Below are 26,535 nucleotides of genomic sequence, written 5' to 3'. Positions count from 1 at the left end.
AATGGTTATTTGTCTGATACTGCCTTCTTTTTCCTTTTTCCTGGTATTTGCCTTCTGTAACTTTTTTTACATTCTTTTTGACCTGTCACTTTGTTTTAGGTCATGCCTAATAGGCAGCATAGTTTTTTAATATGCAGATTTAACCTTTAACATTATTGTTATTAACATGTTTAATGATCCTGCTATATGTAAGCTGCTTTTTTGTTTCTTTATCCCCTCCTTCCTACTTTGTATTGATCATTTGATTGATCCTACATTGTATTGATCATTTGCCCCACTTTGGTGTTTATTTTTAGTGGTAAGGAAGTTGTACCACCTCTATTTCTGTTCTTGTGTTCAACTTAAAAGCTAGTTTGGCTAGGTGTGAGATTTAAATTCAAGATAATCTTCATCAGAACTTTAAGTTGTTACTTCACTGGTTTTTTTTTTTTTTTTTTAGTACCTCTTGTTTGTGACATCCTAACACCAGTTTGGTTCTTTTTCCTTTGTGGATCCTCTGTTCTTTCAACCTAAAACCTTTCAGGATTTTTGTTGGGAGATTTCACTGTGATGTGTCTGAAAATGTGTCATTTCAGCTCCAGGAATTTTTCTAATATTTTCTTAAATACACCTTTCTGTGCCTCGCTTTCTAAACTCCAGATAGATAGATGTTGGAACATCTGGATTTATACTCCATGTCATTTAACTTTTCCTCCAGACTTTTCACCTCCCTGTCCTCTGTTTTCACTGCATTCTGGCAGATATCCTTGGCTCTACCTTCTGCTTGTTAATTTGCTCCTCAGTTATGCCCATTCTAATATGCAATCCCAGGCCATTTATTGAGTTTATTGTAATAATCCTTTTTAACTTTCAAGATGTCTAATTGGTACTCTGTAAAAGCCGTCTCTTTCTTTTTTTATTTTATTTTTAGAGGGAGAGGGAGAAAGAGAGTCTTAAGCAGGCTCCACACCCAGCACAGAGCCCAACTTGGGGCTTGATCTCACTACCCTGAGATCATGACCTGAGCCGAAAGCAAGAGTCAGACACTTAACTGACTGAGCCACCCAGGCACCTCAAAAGCAGCCTCTTTTTTAAATGTGATAGCCTCTTATTCCACTGATGTTAAAGTTTCTGTTCGCTTGGTTTATCCTGCTTTTCTCAAATACTAGTTTCTATTTGAGTTGGGTGCCTCTCTCTCATGTTAGCAGTACTCGGCAGTGTGGTTTCTTGAAAGACAGACCAGGTATACCTGTCACTTGTCTCTTGGGTTTAGTTGATCTTCACTCCTTCTGGATGACAGAGCCCTACTCCAATGTGACTTCTGCTTCTCTCAGTGGAGTGGGAGGACTGTTGAGGTTGCCTCAAATGCAGTTTGCCAGCAATCAACTTGATAGTTGCCCTCGTATAGTCCACAGCCACATAAGAGATTCCTGGTTGTCTACTATGGATGTTTTGTGCCAAGAATTTTCATTGTCAAGGTTTTTGGAAGATGATTAAGGCTTTGGACAAATTGAAGAATTTATATTCATCTTTTAATTTATTTGTAGTTTATTTGGTTCTTTTCATCCTCCTACATCCTAGTTTTAAAATATGTTCCTTATTGACACTAGCTGGCTTAAACTGTTTAATATTCTAAACTTAGGAGGTGCCTGGCTGGCTTAGTCTGTAGAGCATGTGGCTCTTGATCTCAGGGGTCATGAATTCAAGCCCCATGTTGGGTGTGGAGCCTACTTTTAAAAAATGTATTAATATATCTGTACTTAGGGGCACGTGGGTGGCTCAGTCGTTAAGTGTGTGCCTTCCGCTCAGGTCATGATCCCAGGGTCCTGGGATCGAGCCCTGCATCGGGCTCCCTGCTCCGCAGGAAGCCTGCTTCTCCCTCTCGCACTCCCCCTGCTTGTGTTCCCTCTCTCGCTGTGTCTCTCTCTGTCAAATAATTAAATACAATCTTTTAAAAAAATAAAAAAAATATATCTGAACTTAGATAAATGCAGTTTCCAACAAATCTTTGCACACTGTACTTTTAAAAAATAACTATAGGGGCACCTGGGTGGCTCAGTCCTTAAGTGTCTGCCCTCGGCTCCGGTCATGATCCTGGGGTCCTGGGATCGAGCCCGACATCGGGATCCCTGCTCTGCGGGAAGCCTGCTTCTCCCTCTCCCACTCCCCCTGCTTGTGTTCCCTCTCTCGCTGTGTCTCCCTCTGTCAAATAAATAAATAAAATCTTAAAAAAAAAATAACTATAGTTGTACTTAGACTAAAGGAGAAGGGGAACAAAGGGTAAATAGAGGGGAAAAGCAGCAAAGAAAAATGAAGCCAGAGTAAGGGATAAAAGAGCAGATAGAAAAAAAGGTTGCTCTTTCATTTTCTGTTTGTGAATGAGATGCCCTCAGCCCTAAGCAACTTGGCTTTCACAGTTCCTATTAAGTTATTTATAAGGGCAGCTACTTTTGCTTTTGCTTTGTCAGTGCTTACTTGTTGAAGACCTATAGGATTCTTTCGTAATCACATGTTTGTTAAAGTTGGATGATGCTGACAAACAAAGTTTTGGGTAAAGACGTGCCACAAAGCTCTTGGACTTAGTAGCTGGAACCTGGATAACTGGAATTGTCTCCAGAATGCTTCCCAAATGTTGACTGAGGTATTCACAGCTTTCTTCAGTGGTAACCACCAACTCTTCCATATTGTACACATGAAGGATGTGCGTTGGGTCCCACAGGAAGATTCTGAGACAAAGATGGGAGTACAAAAAATTTACTGATGAACAAACAACAGATTTGGTATAATAATTATAATTAAAACACTAGCAAAGATTTTCCAGTATCTGTTCTACACTGTTAACAAACAGCCTAAAAGAAAAATAGCAACACAATTACTGGGTATTTACCCCAAAGATAGAAATATAGTGATCCGAAGGGGCACATGCACCCCAATGTTTGTAGCAGCAATATCCACGATAGCCAAACTGTGGAAAGAGCCTAGATGTCCATGAACAGATAAATGGATAAAGAAGATGTGATATATATATACAATGGAATATTATGCAGCCATCAAAAAATGAAATCTTGCCATTTGCAACGACATGGATGGAACTAGAGGGTATTATGCTAAGCAAAATAAGTCAATCAGAGAAAGACAAGTATCATATGATCTCACTGATACGAGGAATTTGAGAAACAAGACAGAGGACCATAGGGGAAGGGAGGGAAAAATGAAACAAGACAAAACCAGAGGGGGAAACAAAACTGGAGGGGGAGACAAACCATAAGAGACTCTTAATCTCAGGAAACAAACTGAGGGTTGCTGGAGTGGAGGGGGGGTGGGAGGGATGGACATTGGGGAGGGTAGGTACTATGGTGAGCACTGTGAATTGTGTAACACTGATGAATCACAGACCTGTACCCCTGAAACAAGTAATACATTATATGTTAATTAAAAAAATTTAAAAAGAAAAATAGCAACACACATGAATAAATGGTTTTCAGAATAAGAAAGCTGCACGGTCAATAAACATGAAAAGATTTTCAGATTCATTAATGAGGAAAATGCAAATCAAAATAATACTGGAATATTAGTTTAGATCATGGTTTTTCAAGGAACTTGGGCACTACTGGCATTTTGGATCTGATAATTCTTTGTGTTGGGGGCTGTTCTGTGCATTGCAGAATGTTTAGCAGCATCCCTGGTGTCTACCCACCAGGTTAACAATAGCAGCTACTCACCCCTGCCTCCTACGGTTGGATGATCAGAAATGTCTCCAGACATTGTGAAATGTGTCCTAACCAGTAAAATCACCCCTGATTGAGAACCCATTAGACTGGCAGAAATTAGCTATCACAACTCTTGCTGGCAGGAATGGCAGGAAAGTGGATCTTTACATTTAAAGTACTATAGCAATTTTTTTGAAATAAAAAATACATAAATTGTGGAATTTAAGAAAGAACACAGATGAACAAATGGGAGGGGGAAAAAGAAAAAAAGAGGGAAACAAGCCATAAGAGATTCTTAAGGATAGAGAACAAACAGGGTTGATGGAGGGACGTTGAGGGGATGATAGGCTAAACGGGTGATGGGTATTAAGGAGGGCTCTTGTGATGAGCACTGGATAGTGTATGTAAGTGTTGAATCACTGAATTCTCCAAAAACCAGTTGCACTGTATGTTAACTAAAATAAAAACTTGAAATATGAAAAAAAATACATAAACCTTTGGCTTAGCAATCCTACTACTGAGACTTCATCCCATGAAGATACTTCTATGAAGCGACTTACCCTATAAACAGCCACTCTACCTCCCCATTTTTCTTCTGTCAGTTTATCACTGTTTAATCACTGATCTGAATCTATTCCTGAGTATTGGTAAGTGTTATTTCCTCTCATTTTAGAACTCTCTTGATAGAGCCCAAGCAGCCAAGAACAAAGGCAACAAATACTTTAAAGCAGGAAAATATGAACAAGCTATTCAGTGCTATACTGAGGCGATCAGTTTGTGCCCTATAGAGAAGAATGCTGACCTTTCCACATTTTATCAAAACAGAGCTGCTGCCTTTGAACAGTTGGTATGTATCTTAGGTGTTTTTTTTCTTCTTTTTGTTTTTTCTATTTGCATAGTGTTTCAGTTAATACCACCCAAATCTAATTAATTTTCTGAACAATTTCAATTGTTTTGAAATTACAGACTTTTTTCATATCCTTTACATAACTTTCTTAACAGATTTTAGTTTTGCTTGTTACAAATATAACTATATATCAGATTTTATAAAATTAGATAATACAGGAAGCTACAGTTTCTGGTGAACCCATCCTTCTCAACAGTTTGAGGCTATTCAACTTTTTGTCTCCTGAGGGGGAGACCACATATTGTAACATATTCTTTCAGTTGCCACTGTATCTTGTGCAGTTTTTATTCGCACATGCATATTTGTCATTCTTTGAAATGCTATATATAGTAGCTGTTGTATAGTGGGATACTGAGAACATCTTCCTGTTGATGAACATTTGGATTGTTTTCTATTTTACCTATTGCATTCAATGTTTGAGTAAATGTTTTCATAAGTATTTTTTTGCATACTTTTGGGAGGATAAAATTCAAGAAATGGAAATATAAAGAAATTGTATCAATACCTACTCCAAACAATAATATATGAACATGCTTGTTTTCTATCGTTCTCACTGACTTACATTATCAGTCTTAATAATATTTGCCATTCTGGTAGGAGAAAAATACTGTCTCTCGTTTTAATTTACACTTAAGATGTTGCTAAAGTTGACCATCCTTTTCTGTGGTTATTGGGCAATTGTATTCTCCGCATTTATTTGTTCAAATTTTATGGACCATCTCCTATACAGAAGGTTATTATAGTACGAGCTGGGTTTATAAAAGCAAAAGTTATGCATAGAGTTCAAGGATAACTAAACAATGAACCACTAAATGACATTTTCATAAATGCCTTAAAGAATTAACCTGATCTATAATAGAGGAATGACTGGAGGTGGAGTTGGTACATAAAACAGTAGAGAAGATGGTGTTAAAAATAGAGGAAACCGTATGTGTAATTGATCTGAGGCAGGAAAAGAGTTTGGTGTGATTATAAAGGATCCTGGAGTATAGAGATTCAACTGGAGAGGTAGCAGAGGGCAGATGAGACAAAGCCTTGCAAAGGTAAGGAAATTGGATTTGAATCTGGTTGTAATGGGAAATACTTAAGGATATTAAGTAGGGCAGGAACATCCTCTAAAATTGCTTTCAGTGTTCTGTCAAGAATATATTAAAGAGAGGCAAGAGTGGAGACAGGGAGACCAAATAAGGATGCTGTTGTAGTAGCCTAGGTAAAACATGAAAGAAAGCTGAGACCAACAACTTGCTGTTGTATTGGATGTGAAGGATAAAGAAAAGCAGGAATGTTAATGGTAGAATGGGCAAGGAGTGAGACAGCTAAGTAGAAGTTGAATTAGAAATGTCTCTATTTTAAGGAGAGTGGTTTGGGCTAAAGAGACAAATCTGAGAGCCATCGAATTTTAGATTTTGTATAATGCCAGGACAATAGATGTAATCACCTAGGGAGAAAGAGGAGAGATGAGGCCGAGAGTGTTCCACTTGTAGGACTCAGGTGGAGGGGAAGAATTTAAGCAAAGGAAATTGAGAAGGAGCCCACATTGAGGTAGGCAGAAATCAAGTAGAGTGGCTGTTCTTTGGAGGTTTCACAATAAAGAGGAGCTGAGAAATGGGGTAGTAGCTGCAAGGAATTATGGAATCAAAGGAGGATTTTTTAAAAGTTGGAAAATTAACTAGAATGAGTGTTTTTATGCTCATGGGAATGCTTCAGTAGAGATGTAGGTTGATGCAGAGGAGAAATAGCTAAGAGTGAAGTCCTTGAAGTGGGGACAGTATGGATCCAGATCATAAGTAGAGGGGTAGCCTTTGATGAAGAGGGGCACTTCCTCATTTTTAACAGCAGAGAAGGAAATGATATGAGCACAGAGATGCAGGTAGGTTTGTAGATTTTGTGGTAGAAAGATCACCTAAGTAGGTACTTTGCCTGTTTTTGAAAATCAGGTTGCTTTTCTTTATTACAGGTATTTATATCAGCTGTTATAATATATTGTGGATATTAACTCTTTATGTATTGGGAATATTTTTGTGTGTTATGGGACTCTTAATACTCAGCCTCTTAAGTTTCCAAAATTGATTTCTCTTGAACAGTGCTTCCTTTAGTGTGACTTTTTTTAATACTTTCAATTACAGCAAAAATGGAAAGAGGTGGCACAAGATTGTACAAAGGCTGTTGAACTTAATCCCAAATATGTGAAAGCTCTCTTTAGACGTGCAAAAGCCCACGAGAAGCTAGACAATAAGAAGGAATGTTTAGAAGGTGAGGGTATTTTTGTGTTTACATGTGAAAATTACTAAAGGCTTTGTAGTCATTGGTAAATTTATATGAAACTCTGCTTGTGAGTAGAGAAATCACTTGTATTTAAAAGTTAGATTCTTCCCCACCTGAGAATTTGTTTTCTAGTGTAAATTGAGATTGCTGATACTTAAGTATTGTCTCTCTTCTCAGTTATGGAATTAAGTTAGTATTAAGATTTGAAGTTTACATCCCATACATTTTTAACTTGGCAATTAATGAGCCTCAGTGTAATTCCATGAATAAGATACCAGAAAATAGGTTTTAGGTAAGTGATAGTGTTGCTAAGAATCTACATATTTTCAGTGATTATCCTAAATAAATATGAAATAATTTTGAGATGAATCATTAAAGAAAACATTTGGTTTTTGCTCTTGATATTTTCAAACATGATTTTATACCCGATTGGAAATTGTGTAGTAGTTGGTACAAAGCATCAAGTGAATTTGCCATTCTCAGTAAATACTGCAAATATTCTGCGGTCTCTAATTGGCCATATTTGCTTCCAAAACTTCAATTAGAATATATAGGCCATTGGCTTTTAAAGTACGTTTTTGTAGGTGACATGGGGCTAAACCAAAGTGTGATTTAGACAAGCTAATTCTGCTAAAATCAATAATCAGATTTTGCCATAATTATTTTTTTAAGTAACATTATTTAAAAGGAAAAAACCATTTTATTTTTAAAATCTGGATTACCAAGTGAGGATGGTTTAGAGAATGTTTTAGAAAAATTTGAAGTTTTGTTGTGTCGTGTACTTTGGTTGTGGGCGGAAGGATGGTTGCTTTGGAAAAGAGAATTCTGAGTTTTCAGCCAGCACTTGAAGTTACTAACAGTTAATAATTGGTAGAAAGGAGGTTAAGTGGATTTTAGGTAGGAGGAATGGGATGGGGAAAAGACATTGATATTGGCATTAGCCAGGTTATCAGAGGAACACACAGCCAATTGACTTGTTTGGAGGGTTTGGAATTTTCAGAAACTGAATTCAGAAAGAGTGGGAACAGCTAGTGTTTGAGTATTCTGAAAGGTTGAGAGTTTAAGGAACCACTGATCTTTTAAATGTGAAACCACCTTATTTTGAGCTGTGGCATAACCAGATGAAAATGGTATTTTGCAGCAGATTTAATTGAGAACTCTTGGTCAGATGGCTTTGGACACAAGGAATAACTCTGAGGCCTATAAAAAGAATCAGACATGAGAGAGCCACATTTCACTGATTTGGCCTCTAGGTACTGGCCAGAAGAGAATCTTCCTGGATTCCTTGTTTATTTACTATGTAGAATGTGAGAGTGGTGAGAAACATCACAAACCATGCAGTATAGTCCCTTGGATTTCACAGGTGAGGAAAGCGAATAACCAGAGAAGTGGAATTTCTGAGCTTTGAGTTTGGTTATAGAGTATATAAAACTAAATGTTGAACAGAATCAATTTATTGGAAATAAAATTGATAGCTACATCAGGCTATCAGTTTGGTTTGGCTTTCTGTGGTAATATTGTGCCCATTTGATGCTGCTGATCATCTTTGCAATAATTTTATACTTTTATTTTTTCCATCATTTCTAGATGTCACTGCTGTGTGTATACTAGAAGGGTTCCAAAATCAACAAAGCATGCTGTTAGCTGATAAGGTTCTTAAACTTCTTGGAAAAGAGAAAGCCAAAGAAAAATACAAGGTAAGTCTGAGTTGGTCGATAGAGGGAGTATACATTATGAAGGGTCATTTTTAATTTACACTGCTTAAACTTGGATATGATAGTAATGGTAACTGAAATTAGATCTGGATTATATTCTTTTCCTGTGATCTTGGGCTTTTGTGGCTTATCTTTTCAAAATAAGAATGTAGGCTATATCCAGTATGGTATCTGGAGGATACTGAAAGAATTCATCTATATTAGGGGTCACCAAACAAGGCCTATGGGCCACATCCAGTCTGCCACCTGTTTGTTTAAGTAATGTTTTACTGGAACACTGCCCTCAGACATTGTTTTTAAAAAGGCTGCTTTTTAAGCTAAAACAGCAGAGTGGAGTGGTTGTGACAGGGACTGTATGGCCTGCAAAGCCTAAAATACTTACTTTCTGGTCTTTTACAGGAAAAATTTGCCAACTCCTGTCTATATCATTAAAGTTTTTAAAGATATAATATATAAATTGGCACTGGTTTTAGGCAGTCTGTAACAGATGACTTAATTCAAGAAACATTTATTGAACAAAGCAATTTTAGAAGGGTGGGTAGATATGGTCCTTGCCTTTACAGAATTACAATTTAGTGAGAGAGACCATTAATAAGTGTAAAAGTCATGATATGGTGAAGTGTCATGGAGGGATATAGTAGATGCCATGGGACTACCACAGGCATCATTAAATTTCACTGGAGATTTTTTGCTAAACTTCAGTAATGTCGAGTTAATTGTTCCTTTTTTCTTTAAGAATAACTTTTCTCTTAAATTGATTTTAATAAGCTGTATGTTTTTTTAATTTTGCACTCCTGAATATTCACTGAGTTAAACAGTTAAAACGGGTTTCTTCACTGCAGGACTTTGATGTGCTAGGATATATTGTGAATCTCCAAGAGGAATGTAGCTGTAGTTGTTCTCAGTCTCTTTAAACTCTGGAACCCTTTTTTCCCTTGATCATTTCCTAGAACAGGGGTTCCTCAAAACACTGTAAGTACCATGTAATAGTCTCACAACCTCAAAGGAGCCTCGTTTCCTTGTGTATATTTATATAATGTTATTGTTGAGTGATTATACTGGTTGGACTTCTGGGGTCGTAAGAAAAATATAAGATAACCTACATTTACATAGGTTCCAAATCAGTTTCCACTTATATTTTCTTTTTTTTTTTTTTAAGTTTTTATTTGTTTAAGTAATCTCTTCACCCAACATGGGGCTCGAACTCACAACCCCAATCAGGAGTCATATGCTCTTCCAACTGAGCCAGCCACATGCCTCTCCACTTATATTTTCTAATCTGTTTGTATGCCACTTTTGTGGCACAAAATCACAAAAGACTTTTTTACATTATTGTTTTTATTTTTACAACAACCCTGTAAGATAAATAAGGCAAGTATTTTTATTGCCATTTCGGAGATGAGAAAATGGAAAATGACGTGTACAAGGTCACATGGCTAATAAATGGCAGAGCTAGAATTTGTGTCTTGTTCCTTTGATACTTAAGTCCATTACTTATATTGTTTTCATTTTAAATTTGTAATTCTTTGTGGAAGGCTGGGAGGTGCCTTTTCGAAGCTGAAATAGTAAACTAAAAGACATTAATGATTTACTTATCCTTCAGTGACTGCTATTTAAAGTGGCAAATGATTGCCACTGTATATTCCTATGCAGAGTCTTCAGTGAAATACTGAAGTTAAGCAGACTTTTCACTTGATGGGTGACCATTTGATTTAAAATATTAACTTGTATAATCCTAAATTAATACATTGAATCTCTTCCAAAAAAATACAGGTTTCCCCTTAGATTTCCTGTTGTTGTCTTCTTTCCCAATCTCATCTATCCTAGATTAGGTCATTTACTTACAAAGCCAAATTCCCTTTTTTCCCCCCTCCTTCCAATACAAAGGCATTAAATCTATCAAAATAACAGAAATGGTATTTGTTGCGCATACAATCTAAAATATCATATTTCAATTTAAAAATCTTTTGGTTAAATTTTTAAGCTAAAGGATCCAAAATATATGGTAAGAGCCTTATGGCCGTGTTATTCCCTCTACCTTCTTTAAAACTTTATCCTAATCAGACTAAAAGGAGAAATAAAATACTTCTATAATTATGAATCAGGTTGCCATGTCAAAAGTGGTAATTTAAATAAGAAATGTGATTTCATTCAGACTTTCAGTGGCACTTACTATCATGGAGATCTTCAGATGCAGTACCATTAGAGGACAGATGAAAGCCTGTGGTAAATGGACTTAACATTACAGCACCTGTGTAAGATGTGGTCTTGAATGGTTAATTAAGATGCTGATCTTCTAGGACAGAGACCAGCAGGAGATAATTTTTATTTTTTTATTACATTTTTATTTTTAAGATCTGATTTTTAAGTAATCTCTGCACCCAGTGTGGAACTCAAACTTACAACCCCAAGACCAAGAGTTACACACTGTACTGGCTGAGCCAGCCAGGCGCACCAGAAGGAGATAATTTTTAACTCATTAGCTATTTGCCTCCTGTGTTACACATTTCACCTTTTTAACTTTTAGTGAGTAGTCCTAGGGGTTCTTGATACGTTACATCTTTGGAGAGGGGAAGTGTCGTTTAATATTTATTTATTTATTTATTTATTTATTTATTTATTTATTTATTTATTTGAGAGCTTGAGTGCACGTGTGTGTGTGTGTTGGGGGGGCGGGCAGAGGGAGAAGGAAAGAGAGTCTTAAGCAGACTCTACGCTCAGCCCAGAGCCCGATGTGGGGCTCGATCTCATGACCCTGCGATTATGACCTGAGCCAAAACCAAGAGTCAGATGCCTAGCCAACTGCACTACCCAGGAGTCCCAGGGAGGTGTCATTTAAAGCCTGCTTTGAACAGCTGGGATGGGTAACTCTACCTATTCCACAATCTCTTGTCCTGTCCTGTGGTTTGGAGCCTAATATTCTTCAGTTAAGTTTGAGAATGAGATTCCAGTTTTTACAGCAGTCATTCTCACTGTTGTACTAATGTACCTGCTTCTTTGGTCAGTGTTTTCTCATTTTGATATATTTAAACATGATTAAATTTCAGAATCGTGAACCTCTGATGCCATCTCCACAGTTTATCAAATCTTACTTCAGCTCTTTCACGGATGATATAATTTCTCAGCCCATGCTTAAAGGAGAGAAGTCTGATGAAGATAAAGACAAAGAAGGAGAGGCTTCAGAAGTTAAAGAAAAGTAAGTGTATCAAGCATAGTATCTGTATAGTCCTACATGATATTCTCAAGAGGATTCCCAGTGAGTAGAGTGGTTGACTATATTGGAACAGGGGCACTAACTTGAAAAGTATCATGTAGCTCAACATCCAAATGTTTTAGTGCAGGGAGGTTTATAAACTATGAGGTGCTTAGGAGTGCCCTGAAGAGTGACTTTCTTTGGAGTTTTTTCTTTGTTTTCTGCTTGCCCACCCATTCTTTGGGCTTCTTGTGTTTGCTTCTATAGAGAATTGAAACCAAAGTACAAAATGCTGTGTTTACAACTGGAGATCAAGTGATGTGATGTGGTATATAAGTCACCTAATCTGCTTATCCATTTATATTGTGTTTTGGTATTAAAACTAGCTCTCCTTTCTAAGAGAAGGTTCACTATTACTACCAACATGCCATCTTTTAATGAGTTCTGGAAAAATGGGAGTATTGTTCCTGTAGCAAAGCATAGATTTGCATCTATAGCATATTGGAAAGTTTGAGGAAACACTGCTTTTGATTTGTATCTCCTAATTTTTCAACCATTGTTGGCCACCTTTTAAGGGAAGATACTATGCATAATTGTACCAACATATTCAAATTTTAGTTAGTTGATACACAGTCTTTTCAGAAAATGTAGTTGAGAAGTAAATGTTTAAGATAATGCCAATAATTTCCTCTTCAGGTTAGGGAATAGTCCTTGCTAGAAAATCTACAATGAAGTTAAAATGCAGGGAATATTAGAATGTAATTATTAATTAAGATAAATTAAGAGAGTTCACAAGATTTTGACTGATACAGCCTAAGTTACTTGCCAGTTTTCTGTACTCAGGATATATAACAAATGAAATGAGAAAATATATCCTAACTTATGCAGCCTTGTATTTGTAAGACCCCTTAGAGGTTAGCTAGTATAAATTTCCTTTTCAGGTCAAAAAAAATCCCTTCTACAAGCATCCTCAATAAAAGTTATCATCTTATAAGAATAATGATGTTGTGGCCACTGTATTTTAAAAAGTAGGAAAGGGTGTGTTTTTTTAATGCCCCCTCTTAATAGAAGAATCTTCCTTTAAATTTGCTTCTTTGATATTTCCACCTCTTCATTCTAGGTCTGTTTATTTAGGTGAAACAGCTTCTGGATGAGAGCCCTTCAGATAATTCTGTGCCTCCAGTCTTGCTCTTCTGTAGTGCGTTTTCCACAACATAGAGTGTTCTTTACCAAGTACAGATTGGGTCATGTCTCTTCCCTTGGCTTCTGTCACCTAAACTTAATTATCTCTTCTCTTCTCTTTCTGTTGATCATAAAATAACTATTGAGTGACATCAGTGTGCCATATGTATGAAGGTGAATAAGACCAGATCCTTGTCCATGTTGCAGATCAGTCAGTCATTAGCTCATCTTTTATCACATATAAATGCCAAAGCCTGGGCAGTAACCCTAGGTTTCTGCTGTTGACTCTGTTAACCTTTTTCCAAGACATCAAGAAAAATTCCAGTCCTACACTGGAATGTTAAGGGGAAGTGGACAGTTGCTTAACTCTAGTAATACTAAGTGTGGCAAGTTTCAGCATTTGATCCTTTCATAGTAAATAATTTCCTATGTTCATTTTTATTTTCAGTTCTGGATATTTAAGGGCCAAACAGTATATGGAAGAAGAAAACTATGACAAAATAATAAGTGAATGCTCAAAAGAAATAGATGCTCAAGGCAAATACATGGCAGAAGCATTATTACTACGAGCCACCTTTTACCTGCTTATTGGCAATGCCACTGCGGCCAAACCAGATTTAGATAAGGTCATCAGTTTGAAAGAAGCTAATGTGAAGGTACATTTTAAAATGTGTGTGGGGGGGGCGCCTGGGTGGCTCAGTTGGTTAAGCGACTGCCTTCGGCTCAAGTCATGATCCTGGAGTCCTGGGATCGAGTCCCGCATCGGGCTCCCTGCTCAGCAGGGATTCTGCTTCTCCCTCTGGCCCTCCCCCCTCTCGTGCTCTCTATCTCGTTCTCTCAAATAAATAAAATCTTTAAAAAAATAAAAAAATAAAATGTGTGTGTGTGTGTGTGTGTGAAAAGAATTAATTAAAAAAATGGGGCTTGTATTACAGGTTTTGCCAAGTTTTTCACATTGCAGCTGCCATTTTCCAAAAGGCTGTTTTTATTTTGGAAGCAACTACACCTAATGATGATTTGGTGCGGTGAAAAATGTAAATATCAGTGATGTTTATCTTTAGGCAGAAAAGGAATTTTTGTCTTTTTTCTATGGCATCTGGTAACTTCAGCTTCCTTTTAAAGCCACTGCCTACTGTATTAGACTATATTTAGATCAGGGGAAGGGTGATACAGCAATGCTATAGGTAGTACTGTAAATAACATGCAATAGGTAGTAGATAAAATACATTTAATAAAATAAACACATTTAATAATCTGAAAGATTCTATGTTACATGAATTAAAAAAATGGGTTCTAAAAATATGATATAGAGATATACTGAAATATACCAAAAGTTTCTATAGTTGTGTGGGTGGAACAGCTTTTTAGGTGTACATAATTATTTTCATAATTAAGATTTAGGGGGATCTGAATTATATGCGCCTTCTACTCAGTGTTTTAATAAGACAGAGCTTAGCTACCAATTAACTTACTAGTTAACATTGTGATTTTGGTTTTCGTTTCCCTATGGCTAATGATGCTGAACATCTTTTCATATTCTTATTGGCCATTTGTATATATTTTTCGGAGAAAGTCTATTCAGATCTTTGACCTATTTTTAAATTGGGTTCTCTTGTTGAGTTCTGTATATATCCTGGATAAAAGCACCTTATCGGATAGATGATTTGTATGCCTTACTAGTTAATATCTCTGTGGCCTGTTTCCTCACTGAATTAAGTGAATTCCGGCTTATTTCACCTCCAAATGAATCATTCATGTATTTTGTGGAAAAGTTGTTTTCAAGGCCTAAGTATTTGTTAATAAACTACCTTAACCTCTTGTAAACAAAAGGCGTTATGACTGTTCGTTAAAAGTTCCTTTCAAAATGAGGTTTTCAAATTGAAGATACACTCGTAATACGATTTTTAATTTTATTTCCTACTAATTACAAATATGTTCTGTTTTTATAATTGTGGGGGCATTCTTATTTGTTTCATTGAAAGAAAATTTATGTGTACTTTTGCTCAAAAAAATTTTTTGGAGAAGAAACCTATTTCTTGTTTTCATGACCATGACTTTTTGTTTTAATGGCAAGTAATAATGATGACTGTCATATGCCCTGTACAAAAATTAACTCAAAATGGATTAGAAACCTAAATGTAAAAGTTCCAACTATAAAACTCTTGGAAGAAAACCTAGAAGGAAATCTTCTTTACCTTGGATTAGGCAATGATACTTTAGATATGGCAACAGTACGAAAATCATCAAAACTAAAAACGTTTGTAATTAAAAGGACACCATCCAGAAAGAGAAGCCACACTCTACAGAATGGGAGAAGATATTCACAAATCATGTATCCGATAAGGTGCTTTTATCCAGGATATATACAGAACTCAACAATAGAACCCAATTTAAAAATAGGTCAAAAATCTGAATAGACTTTCTCCGAAGAATATATACAAATGGCCAATAAGAATATGAAAAGATGTTCAGCATCATTAACCGTAGGGAAATGAAAACCAAAATCACAATGAGGTATCACTTTATACCCACCAAGATGGCTATAATCATAAAGATGGACAATTAAAAGTATTGGTGAGGATATGGAGAAATTGGAACTCTCACATATTACTGGTAGAAATGTAAAATGATAAAGTCCCTTTGGAAATTAGTTTGGGAGTTCCTCAAAAAGTTAAATATATTGAGTTACCCTATGACCCAGCAGTTCCCCTCTAAAGTATATAAAGTATATACCCAAGAGAACTGAATATATATATCAGGACAAAAACTTGTACATGAATGTTCATAGCAGTGTTATTCATAATAGCCAAAAAGTGGAAGCAACTCAGATGTTCCTCAACTGATGAACAGATAAATTGTGGTATATCTGTACAATAGAATGATTATTCAGCCATAGTGAAGAATGAAGTATTGACACATGGTATGACATAGATGAACCTTGAAAACCTTATGTTAAATGAAGCTAGACACAAAAAGGCCACATGTCCAGTTCCATTTCTGTGAAAAGTTCAGAACATACAAATCTGTAGAAATAGAAAGTACATTGATGGTTTCCAGGGCCTGGATTAGGGAGGAAATGGGAAATGACTGCTAATGTGTATGAGGTTTCCTTTGGGGGTGATGGAAATGTTTGGAATTAGTGGTGATGGTTGCACAGTTCTGTGAATATATTAAAAATGACTTGTACACTTTTAAAGGATGAGCTTTTGGTGTGTGAATTAAACTTCAATAAAGCTGTTATTTTTTTTAAAAAAACAATTCTAGTCATGACAAACCTTTTCTCATTTTGGTTCTGTAGCTTCGAGCAAATGCTCTCATCAAAAGAGGCAGTATGTACATGCAGCAGCAGCAGCCTCTGCTGTCTACTCAGGATTTTAACATGGCTGCCGACATTGACCCTCAGAATGCAGATGTTTATCACCACCGAGGACAGGTAAATTTATTTTCTTATCAAGAGTTCTGACCTTTGGATTGAGGAATATGGTACTAATTTTTGAGAATGTTGTCACAGGTTTCTTTGTATCACTTCTGATAGCTGTGAACAAAGTATAGTTTTATAGTTTGGTTGGCATTTATTCAGTCCCATCTTAAATATTTGTCCTTTGAGTTTTGGTATTTGCTGATTAAAAAAAAAAGGAGAAAGAAGCCTACAAATGTTGGCCTGCCTGTTCAAGTTTGGTTTTCAGGTGTTTTCTGGCTCCTAGGTTTTCAGTGACATTGAAACATATATTGGACATTTTAAGTTAATGCTAGAATCAACAGGGTGATTTCTGTGGGCTTCTTGGTGTAAGGAAATTTTGTCCTGGACTATCCAAATAGTACCAAAAAAATCTCTTCTGAATGGAGTTTTCTAATATGCATATTTGATTTTTAGTAAAGAGATGTAGTGATGAAAGCCATTCCGTATCAGCCTCATCTAGGGAACACATGGCTTTATTATCTGTTGAACATGGATGGCTTCTTGAAATGCATTAGGGTGGAATGTATAGGCTATCCATAGAATAACAGAAAAGCAGCTGCCTTCGGCTCAGGTCATGATCCCAGGATCCTGGGATCGAGTCCCATATCAGGCTCCCTGCTCAGTGGGGAGTCTGCTTCTTCCTCTGCCCCTCCCCCCCATGCTCCCTGTGTCTCTCAAATAAAAAAATCTCTAAAAAAAAGAAAGGTAATTACTGATGTTTGATCCGCTTTGAAATTTTTAAAGTACAGAGATGTTCAGTTTTCTAGAACAGGTTTCTTGCTTAAGAGTGACCAAAACTGCAGTACAAAAATGGTGGGTTTCTAATGGGAGTTTTTGGTTTTTTTGGTAGACAGCAAAGTGAGGTTTATTGAGCGATAGCAAAGTGATCCTACAAAGCTCCCGAGGAGGGAGGGGACCCAAGAAGGTTGCCCTCTAATAGTGCTTTAGAAAAAATTGGTTAATAGTTTTAGAATCTTTATTTTATTTTATTTTTAAAGATTTTTATTTACTCATTTGACAGAGAGCGAGCGAGCACAAGTACGCAGAGTGGTAGGCAGAGGGAGAGGGAGAAGCAGGCTCTCCGCCGAGCAGGGAGCTGGACGCTGGATCCCAGGACCCCAGGATCATAACCTGAGCTGAAGGCAGCCGCTTAACCAACTGAGCCACCCAGGCGCCCCTAGAATCTTTCCTTTAAATGATAAGATTTTCTAGTTCACTGTTTCTAGAAAGTAATTCTATATTGAATACTACATGCATAGCATGATGCTAAACTGTGGTAAGAGACACTGTACTTAACCGGTGCACCTATTATTTTGAATTGTGTATATTTGTGTGTGTGTGTGTGTGTGTGTGTGTGTGTGTGTGTGTTTTTGTTTTTTTTCTTCTTAGCTGAAAATACTGCTTGATCAAGTTGAAGAAGCAGTGGCAGATTTTGATGAATGTATTAGATTAAGACCTGAGTCAGCTCTGGCACAAGCTCAGAAATGTTTTGCATTGGTAGGTTCTACTTTATTTTGTGTTTTCCTAAACATCATTTCTATTTCCTATTGTTAACAAAAATAAGTATCTCATTGTCTACAAAACCATCATCTCTTTTTCCCCCAAAGGATGACTACAAGGGAAAAATGTGTTTAGGGTAATAGAAGTGTATTTGCTAAATGAGGAATTAATTGCTTCTGTATTCCTCTGGATGTTTTATTTGAGTTCATCTTGATAGATGTTTCTCCCTGATTTCATGCTCCCCTAAACAGCACTGTTCTCCCTGCTTTTCTACCATAAGCTAGCACAAAAAAACAAAAGCATTTTGAGGAAATACTCTTCAGTCATACCACATAACTGCTCTCTCATCTCACCCTATTAATATTCAGAAACACAAAGCTGAAAATCAGGTAAAATAAATTCATTTTTAGTGAAATGAGGTACTTCCAGTTAACCCTATAGCCTGAGTCCTAAAAGACTTTTTAAAGAAATTGGTCACGAGCACATTTATATTATGGATAAAAATGTTATTAGGTGAAGCTTAATAGTAACTTTGGTAAAGTAATAAATTATATTAGATTTAATATGCATTTATATGCAAAGTTAACTTCTTACAAGTTAGTATGCCTTCTTCTAGACTATTGAACATCTTGAAATTGTATAATGGCAATGAAGTCATAGTTGTACATAGCCTATGGATCCCTGCTCTGGAGATATTTCCTTGGAACCCTTTTAGATGCAGCAAATTAGGTTAACAAATCACCTGCTTTTCTGGAAATATTTATGTTATTTTGTGTGACTTTTGTAATATGTTAAATTCCATGAGGTTTTGAGTTCTTGATTTGACAGGACTGTTTTGATTTTTTTTAAACAGTATCGCCAGGCATATACAGGAAACAATTCTTCACAAATCCAAGCGGCTATGAAAGGTTTTGAAGAGGTCATAAAGAAATTTCCAAGGTGTGCTGAAGGCTATGCACTATATGCTCAGGTAAATGTGATTTTTCCTATTTTTTCAGTTGGCAGTCCTTTTTTTTTTTCTTAAGATTGTATTTTATTTTTTAGAGGTGGGGGAGGAGCAGAGGGAGAGGGAGGAGAGAGAGAATCTCAAGCAGGCTCTATGCCCAGGAGAGCCCGATACAGGGCTTGATCTCACAACCCTGAGATCATGACCTGAGCCAAAATCAAGAGTTGGATGCTTCGCCATCTGAGCCACACAGGCACCCCTTAAAGATTTCATTTTGAAGTAACCTCTACACCCAACATGGGGCTCAAACTCAGCCCCAAGATCAAGAGTTGTGTGCTCCACTGAATGAGCCAGCCAGGGCCCCAGTTTCCAGTCCTTTTAAAGAACTGCATTTGTATGCTGAATTTCAGTATGGAAATTAGAAAACAGTGCTTCCCTGGTTGCAGCTTCTGTGAACACAAATGGTTTTGTTCCGATTACAATTCTCCTGCCTCCAAAATGGTGTTTTGAATCACCTTAGGAGTGACTCCTATGTTAATACAGTTTGAAAACCCTGGCCCTAAACTCAGCGTGGGGAAGCTAAAGTCAAGCATTTCCCTCAAGTGTTCATTTGGATTGGATTTGCAGAAGTTAATTACCTTAGGAAAATTTACTCTGTGCAATTGGTGGGAAGAATGTCATGGGAAGGTTTTTCTTCCTGTTTAGATCACTGTCCTTTTGACAGGCTCATTTTAATTTCTCTGTGGTTTGCCAAATCCTGAACCTTTCCTTGCTTTAGGATTGAAGGTGTGGAAAGTAGAATGTACACTTAAGTTATTTTCACTTTTTAATTGTAGTCTAAAGTCTTTGAAAACTTACTAATTTTAAGTCATCCATTTAAATGAAAATGGTTAGCTTCTTATAGCCACAGACTTTTTTCTCTAAGTAAATGATCTCGGAATGACTGTTTTCTCTCTTAGTCTTTGAGAAAGTTGCTTTTGGTATATTCATAAGCCAGGTATCTCAGTATGCTGTATAATATCTTCTCTTACTCTTTTTTATTCCAAAGAAATGTTTTCCCCCTACCCCAAACATCACAGAAATAGGAAACATTTAAAAATGACCATCTGGGGCGCCTGGGTGGCTCAGTTGGTTAAGCATCTGCCTTCGGCTCAGGTCATGATCTCAGGGTCCTGGGACCGAGTTCCGCGTCAGGCTTCTTACTCAGTGGGGAGCCTGCTTCTCCCTCTGCCTGCCACTCCCCCACTCCTACTCTCTTTCTCTCTGACAAATAAAATTTAAAAAAAATAAATAAATAAAATGACCATCTGGGGTAGACACCTACCTTTCTGAAAGTTGTTTTGTTTTTAATTTCTTCCATGCATTCTTTGGTCGAGTTATAAGTACCACAGGGTATAACTTTTTTTTGAGCGGGATATGATAAGATTGGCTTATGTTGGATCTGTTCTTTAGAAGTCCTAATATCAGGTCACCTGGGGGGGCTCAGTCAGTTGAGCGTCTGACTCTTGATTTTGGCTCAGGTTATGAGATCAGGTCCTGTGTTGAGCTCCACATTCAGCGTGGAGTTTGCTTGAGATTTTCTCTCTCCCTCTGCCCCTCCCCCTGCTCGTGCTTTCTCTCTAAAATAAAATCTTTTTTTCTTAAGAAGAAAAAAATGTCTTAATATCACTGCATTGTTAAGAATTGAGATTCTAGGGTATGAAGTACAACCCAAAAATTCTTTAAATTGAGTTTGAAATGATATATTTGTTTTAAAATTTCTAGACAGAATGGTGATAATAAAAAAATGAAACACTGGTGGCTGACTACACACTAATTGTGAAAGCATGTGTGATGTAAAATTTTACAGAATGCATAGGAGTTAAAATAGGACACACATTATAATTGTAGGACATTTTTATTGAATAAGTACACTTGGGTTTATGCATTATGTCTGATTAGGAACAAACCAGAAAGTGACAGCACCATCCTCATCACTGAAATGAAATTCAGAAGGGTTTTTTTGGGGCACAGATTGCTGTAAGCAGCTAAAAGAGCAAAGGCCACTGCATAGCTTTTATTTTTTTTATTTTTATTTTTTTAAAGATTTTATTTATTTATTTGAGAGAGAGAGAATGAGAGATAGCACGAGAGGGAAGAGGGTCAGAGGGAGAAGCAGACTCCCCGCCGAGCAGGGAGCCCGATGTGGGACTCGATCCCGGGACTCCAGGATCATGACCTGAGCCGAAGGCAGCCGCTTAACCGGCTGAGCCACCCAGGCGCCCTCACTGCATAGCTTTTAAACTAATATTAGGTACAACCTCTTAAGAGCTTTTCTCATTGCATTTTTCCCTGTCACTATGCTGCCTTCAGAATAGCTATGGCTATCATCTTATCAGCACTAATGTTACTAGTCTAAAATTTCTATCCTTTGACCCCTCTTTTGATTTTTACTTCTGTATGTTACTTTATATATACACAAATAGATATACTGTAACTTTTTTTTTAAGATTCTATTTATTTGTCTGAGAGAGAGAGAAAGAGCACAACAGGGGGAGCGGCAGGGAGAGGGAGAAGCAGGCTCCCCGCTGAGCAAGGAGCCCAATGCGGGGCTCGATCCCAGGACCCTGGGATCATGACCTGAGTAGAAGGCAGACGGTTAACAGACTGTGCCACACAGGCGTCCCAAGTGTAACTCTCAAGCTTGAGCTTAGATGCTGGCCAAGTCTCAAAGTTAGGTTCAGTGTGAACTGGTATCCATATAAACAAGTGTTCCATTTCTGCCATGGGATTTGCCCTAAAATAGTTGACAGTAGCTGCTTTTTTTTTCTCCTATCAACATTTTTTTTTTCCTATCAACATTTTTAAGGAATGACTCTGATAACAGTTAACACATAACTGAATTTATTGTTCCAAATGAGTATTGTCTTTAAAATAAGTCCCTTATGACATAGTATGATAAATTATGATTAAGTGACATGAGTGTACCTGTGAGAAACTGATATTAGAACTGGCACCAAGAGTGGGACTTTCTCTGGTCTACACCATACCAGATCATCTGCTGTTGTATGTAACCATCTGACAAAAAGAAAGAACAGTTAAGATTTCATATTTATAACAATGCTTTGTAAAAAAAAATAATAATTAAGATGTAACATTTAAACTTGGTAATAATGGATAAGTTAGGTCAATTTTAATTAGTAAACAATATACTTTTAATTGCTTAGGTTGACAGTTACCTTAATAACTGAAGTATCTCCTCACATAGGCATTAACAGATCAACAACAGTTTGGTAAAGCTGATGATATGTATGATAAATGTATTGATTTGGAACCAGATAATGCCACAACATATGTTCATAAAGGGTATGTATATTTATGGTTCTCCGTTTCTGTAAGAAACTGTGTATCTTGCATGTAATAAGATGGACTTCTTCTGGTCATTAAGAAAGGAAGGGGGGACTAATAGAAAGTATCAGTGAGGTAAGTGACAAATTTCTTAATGTTGTAGATGCTTCATTGTTAATATTTAAAATTTTATGTTTCATTCTTATATAGCAGTTGGTAAATATACTGTTTTCACTCTACTTTTAAAGATTTCAGTTCTGAACATCCTGTCAAATGTTAGCTATATCAAAATTAGTTTTTCCAGTCCTTATGTACTTCTCATTTTAAAAAAACTTTATACAAAGTAAAAAAGTCAGCTTTGCAAGGTAAGTTAGTAATAGAGTCTAGACCTTTGGACACTTTTTTCATAATAAGGAATTTGGACTATAAAACCAATATATAATTGAAAAAAATGCTAATCTGATTATGTACTGTTTTAGATTGTTTTTCCTTGTAAATTCATTGAGGGCAGAAAGTGTGCTTGTATTCCTATTGATACTATGCCATAGTTACATCTGACTGCCTTGTTGCATTTGCAGTTTACTTCAGCTTCAGTGGAAGCAAGATCTGGATAGAGGTTTGGAGCTCATCAGCAAGGCTATTGAAATTGACAATAAATGTGATTTTGCATATGAAACCATGGGAACTATTGAAGTGCAAAGGTAACTTCTATAGTCTGTTCTAAGGAAATTTAAGGCAGCTCCATAGATACTTATCTTTTCATTCTTCTCTTTACAAAATATGTTGTCAGTATCCACTAAATTCTTAATATATTCATGCCTTTTGAAGGAAGCTTCCCTCAAAACTATACAACTTTGATTTGCCTTGTTTCATTTTTTCCTTTTGCATTAGAAAAGAAAATTTGATCTTTCTCTAATACCTCTTGTGTGTTCTTTCCTCTTTTCACCTATATTATTTCTGTTGGAGGAAAAAATACCTGCAGTGTACTTAGGCAGTGCAGTGCACCATAAGGATTCCTGCCAGAATACGGGAAGATCTAGATTCTGCTACAAATAAGCAACCAGCCAATTAACTGGACACGTTGAAACATCATCCCTGAGCCCATGAGTTTTCTTAAAAGTCAGGGAGCTAGATAAGATTTTTTGCAACTTTCACTGCTCATAACCTCTTGTTTTGTGAAAATATTTATCCAGAGTTGCACTTGGGAGCCGCCATTAACAGGACTACTGTTTATGCCATAGAATTTAGTGTCGTATACCATCTTAATACTCGCATTGCTGTCCATTTGAGTACTCTAGGCTAGGTATTGAACTTTGGGTATTTTTCCAAATTTTATTTCAAATGATCTTTACCCCAGTCCTTATAAAGGTAGGGATTATATGATCTTTAGTTTAACTGAAGAATGTAGAAACTGATGCCCAAACTGGTTAACAAAGTTACATGACGATCCAGTAGTAGGAATAGGATATTAGCCCCTATATTTCACTGTTGCCAAGTTAACTGATCTTGTTAGGAATCAATAGGGATTGTCTTAACTCCCTGTCATTCAGCCCCTCCTGGGTCCTCTCTTTGCTCCATAGTGGGCAGAATATATATATATAGGCTGATGAAATTTGTGACAATTACATGTAAATATTATTTATTTGCCAGTTAATGTGAATATTCTTGCACTAGGATAGGATGGGATACTGGTTCTTAATCTTTTTTGAGGAAAGCTATAGTTATTTGTAGAGCCTGGGTTAAGAACGCTGATATGCATTTTGATGGGTTTTCTTGGTATATTAATTATACTTTAAGGAATCCATTCTAAATCCTGCCTTACAAATAAATGAATGAATGTAAATGAATAAATAAAATTGCTCATTATCCTAGGATTTAGCCAGTCTACTGTCTATCTAATAACCAAACATGAACTTTTTTTTTTTAAGATTTTATTTATTTATTTGACACAGAGAAAGAGATAGAGATAACACAAGCAGGGGAAGCGGCAGGCAGGGAGAAGGAGAAGCAGGCTCTCTGCTGAGCAAGGAGCCCGCTGCGGGGCTTGATCCCAGGATCTTGGGATCATGACCTGAGCCGAAGGCAGCTGCTTAACCAGCTGAGCCACCCAGGTGCCCCCCAAACATGAACTCTTAAAAGTTTTTTTTTAAAAAACAAGTCTTTCATGTAGCCATATATTGTGGTAGGAGGTTAAGTACAGTCACCCCAGAGGTCCGTTGTATTTCTTGAGTTTAACTGCATACATATAGTAGGAACTTTATAAGTATCTATTGTAAGATTACAGGCAGGTCTGCATATATACATGGGTAAGACAACTTAAAACAGCTCTTGCTTCTTGGCAAATATGTAAACCCTAACCACATCTAGACTGTGAGAGGTAAATTTATTTTTTTTTGACCAAGCATATTCATCTATTTACTCAAAAAACAGATACTAATTACCAGGCATTGTACCTAGGATCTGGGAATGGAGAAGTGTCTATTAAGGATGTAGTAAGAATATGAATATATATTCATCTGACTTGTATAGAATGACAATATGTCTATGGGAAGACTGGGGACAGAAGGGGAAGATACTTTTCATGAAGATATTGTATTTGAACTGAGCCTTAGAACAGTGAGGGTTTGATTATAGAGTCAGGCAGAGATGCCATAAATCATCTGAGCATTATATGTAGGTAGGAGAGCCAGGGGCCCCAGGGAACCTGTGTAACCGGAGCAGAGGTGCATGGGGCGGGAGTATGGTGGTAAGAGATGAGGGGAAAGAAGCGGAGTTCACACAGATGTGAAGGTAAGGCCCCTGAATACTGGTAATGTTCTCTGAGGTTATGTCACTGCTTTCTAAAGGAGCCTTATGATGTAGTATAGAAACACAGAATTTAGGAACCAGACAGGATTATAATTTTAAATAAGTCATTTAATTTCTCTAGTCTCACTGTTCTAATCTGTAAACAAAGACTACAAAAGGTATAAGTACACAGTATTTATAATAGTAGCTAATATTCATTGAGTGCTTCCTATGTGCTAGGCACTATTTTGTTTCTTATACAGAAGCATTTTTTTAGAATCATAAAACTGGGTGGTCAGAAACGTCATTGTAGTATATGGGTGGTTCAGTGGTAGAATTCTCGCCTGCCAGAAACATCATTGTATTCTGTGAAATGCTTATTGGTTGTGAAACATTTAAAATTGTTCTTTTAGAGGAAACATGGAGAAAGCCATTGACATGTTCAACAAAGCTATTAACCTGGCCAAATCGGAAATGGAGATGGCTCATCTGTACTCACTCTGTGATGCTGCCCATGCCCAGACAGAAGTTGCAAAGAAATATGGATTAAAACCACCAACGTTATAAAATGGGGGGGGGGGCAGGGAGGAGAATGACCCTCTTTTTAGAAGTCTACTCCCTTTTCAACTGAACCCTAAAGACACTGTCATGAACTGTGTTGAATGGTGGAACTTAGTATTTGTGCTGTTGTCATTTGTTACATGTTTCATGTTTAGGTGTTGTGGGAGTGGCTGTTGAAGGAAGTTTGCAGTGTTGCAGCTTTTATTCCCTGTGCAACAAAAGCTTAGAACCTGTTAAAGGGATATTAAAGTTGCAAAGAGTACAGATGATAATTGGCCATGCAAATAAAAACTTTGATTTGTTGATTTGACTTTTTTTTTTGGAGGTTGGTGGGTTATGTTCTGGATGATTGTGTGATTGTGTGTGTGTGTGTGTGTGTGTGTGTGTGTGTGTGTGTGTGTGTGTAATGTATTTTACAGCATGTGGGTTTTTAAATTAACATAGTAAGTGCTGTAAAATAGGTTTCTTTTGGATTCAGTTAATCCCTTTTAGTTTTTTGGGGTTTTTTTTTAAGAAAACAAAACTAATGGGGATTTTGTTTTAAAGGTAGCAAAACAGACCCTTTAAACCACTGTCAGCATGCACAATGCCTCTGATTCTGCAGAAGGTTAGATTCAGTGGGAACTTAAGCCTTTTGACCCCATTCAACTCCAGTGGATAATGTACATTGTTCTTAAAAGTCCACAGCAGCTGGCTTTCATACAGTAAATCACACCGAAGCAAAATACTCTGGTATATATGCTGGAAGACTGAAAATTAATAGGAGAGTAACCAGGCAAGAGGTAAGATGAAATAGGAATGGGTTTGTAAATTGCCTGTGGGTATTTTCTCTATTAGGTACACTATTTAATAGTGTATTTTTGAAAGAAAATTCAGGTTGATTGTGTGTATAAAGATGAAGTGTGATGTGTGGGAATGTTTAATTAGCTTAAAATTTGTAGTGAAGAAAATGTGATTAAAGGTTCCAAAAGGATGTAAGTCTTGGAGCCAGAAGCATAGTATT

At 36.8% G+C, this 26,535-nt stretch overlaps 1 protein-coding gene across 2 annotated transcripts in view; it reads left to right on the top strand.

Annotated features, from left to right (window-relative positions):
• TOMM70 (translocase of outer mitochondrial membrane 70) overlaps positions 1-25,835 on the top strand; it is a 35,697-nt gene extending 9,862 nt beyond the window's left edge. Inside the window, exons 2-12 of one of the 2 annotated variants that reach the window (XM_025873385.2) lie at positions 4,363-4,536; positions 6,723-6,849; positions 8,449-8,558; positions 11,624-11,772; positions 13,400-13,607; positions 16,250-16,384; positions 17,801-17,908; positions 18,765-18,881; positions 22,105-22,202; positions 22,763-22,885; positions 25,385-25,835. In XM_025873385.2, the coding sequence (XP_025729170.1) occupies positions 4,363-4,536; positions 6,723-6,849; positions 8,449-8,558; positions 11,624-11,772; positions 13,400-13,607; positions 16,250-16,384; positions 17,801-17,908; positions 18,765-18,881; positions 22,105-22,202; positions 22,763-22,885; positions 25,385-25,538 (1,503 nt within the window). In that variant the 3' untranslated portion in view covers positions 25,539-25,835. The remainder of the gene's footprint in view (positions 1-4,362; positions 4,537-6,722; positions 6,850-8,448; positions 8,559-11,623; positions 11,773-13,399; positions 13,608-16,249; positions 16,385-17,800; positions 17,909-18,764; positions 18,882-22,104; positions 22,203-22,762; positions 22,886-25,384) is intronic. The other variant, XM_073892647.1, reaches the window with a different exon arrangement.
• Positions 25,836-26,535: the final 700 nt, after the last annotated feature.

The sequence above is a fragment of the Callorhinus ursinus genome, unplaced genomic scaffold (genome assembly GCF_003265705.2).
Source record: "Callorhinus ursinus isolate GAN/ISIS: 27379988/994484 unplaced genomic scaffold, GSC_fseal_2.0 scaffold1, whole genome shotgun sequence".
NCBI classification, from domain to species: domain Eukaryota; kingdom Metazoa; phylum Chordata; class Mammalia; order Carnivora; family Otariidae; genus Callorhinus; species Callorhinus ursinus.
Note: the sequence above shows the minus strand (reverse complement) of the source record. Positions and strands in the feature narration are given on the sequence as shown.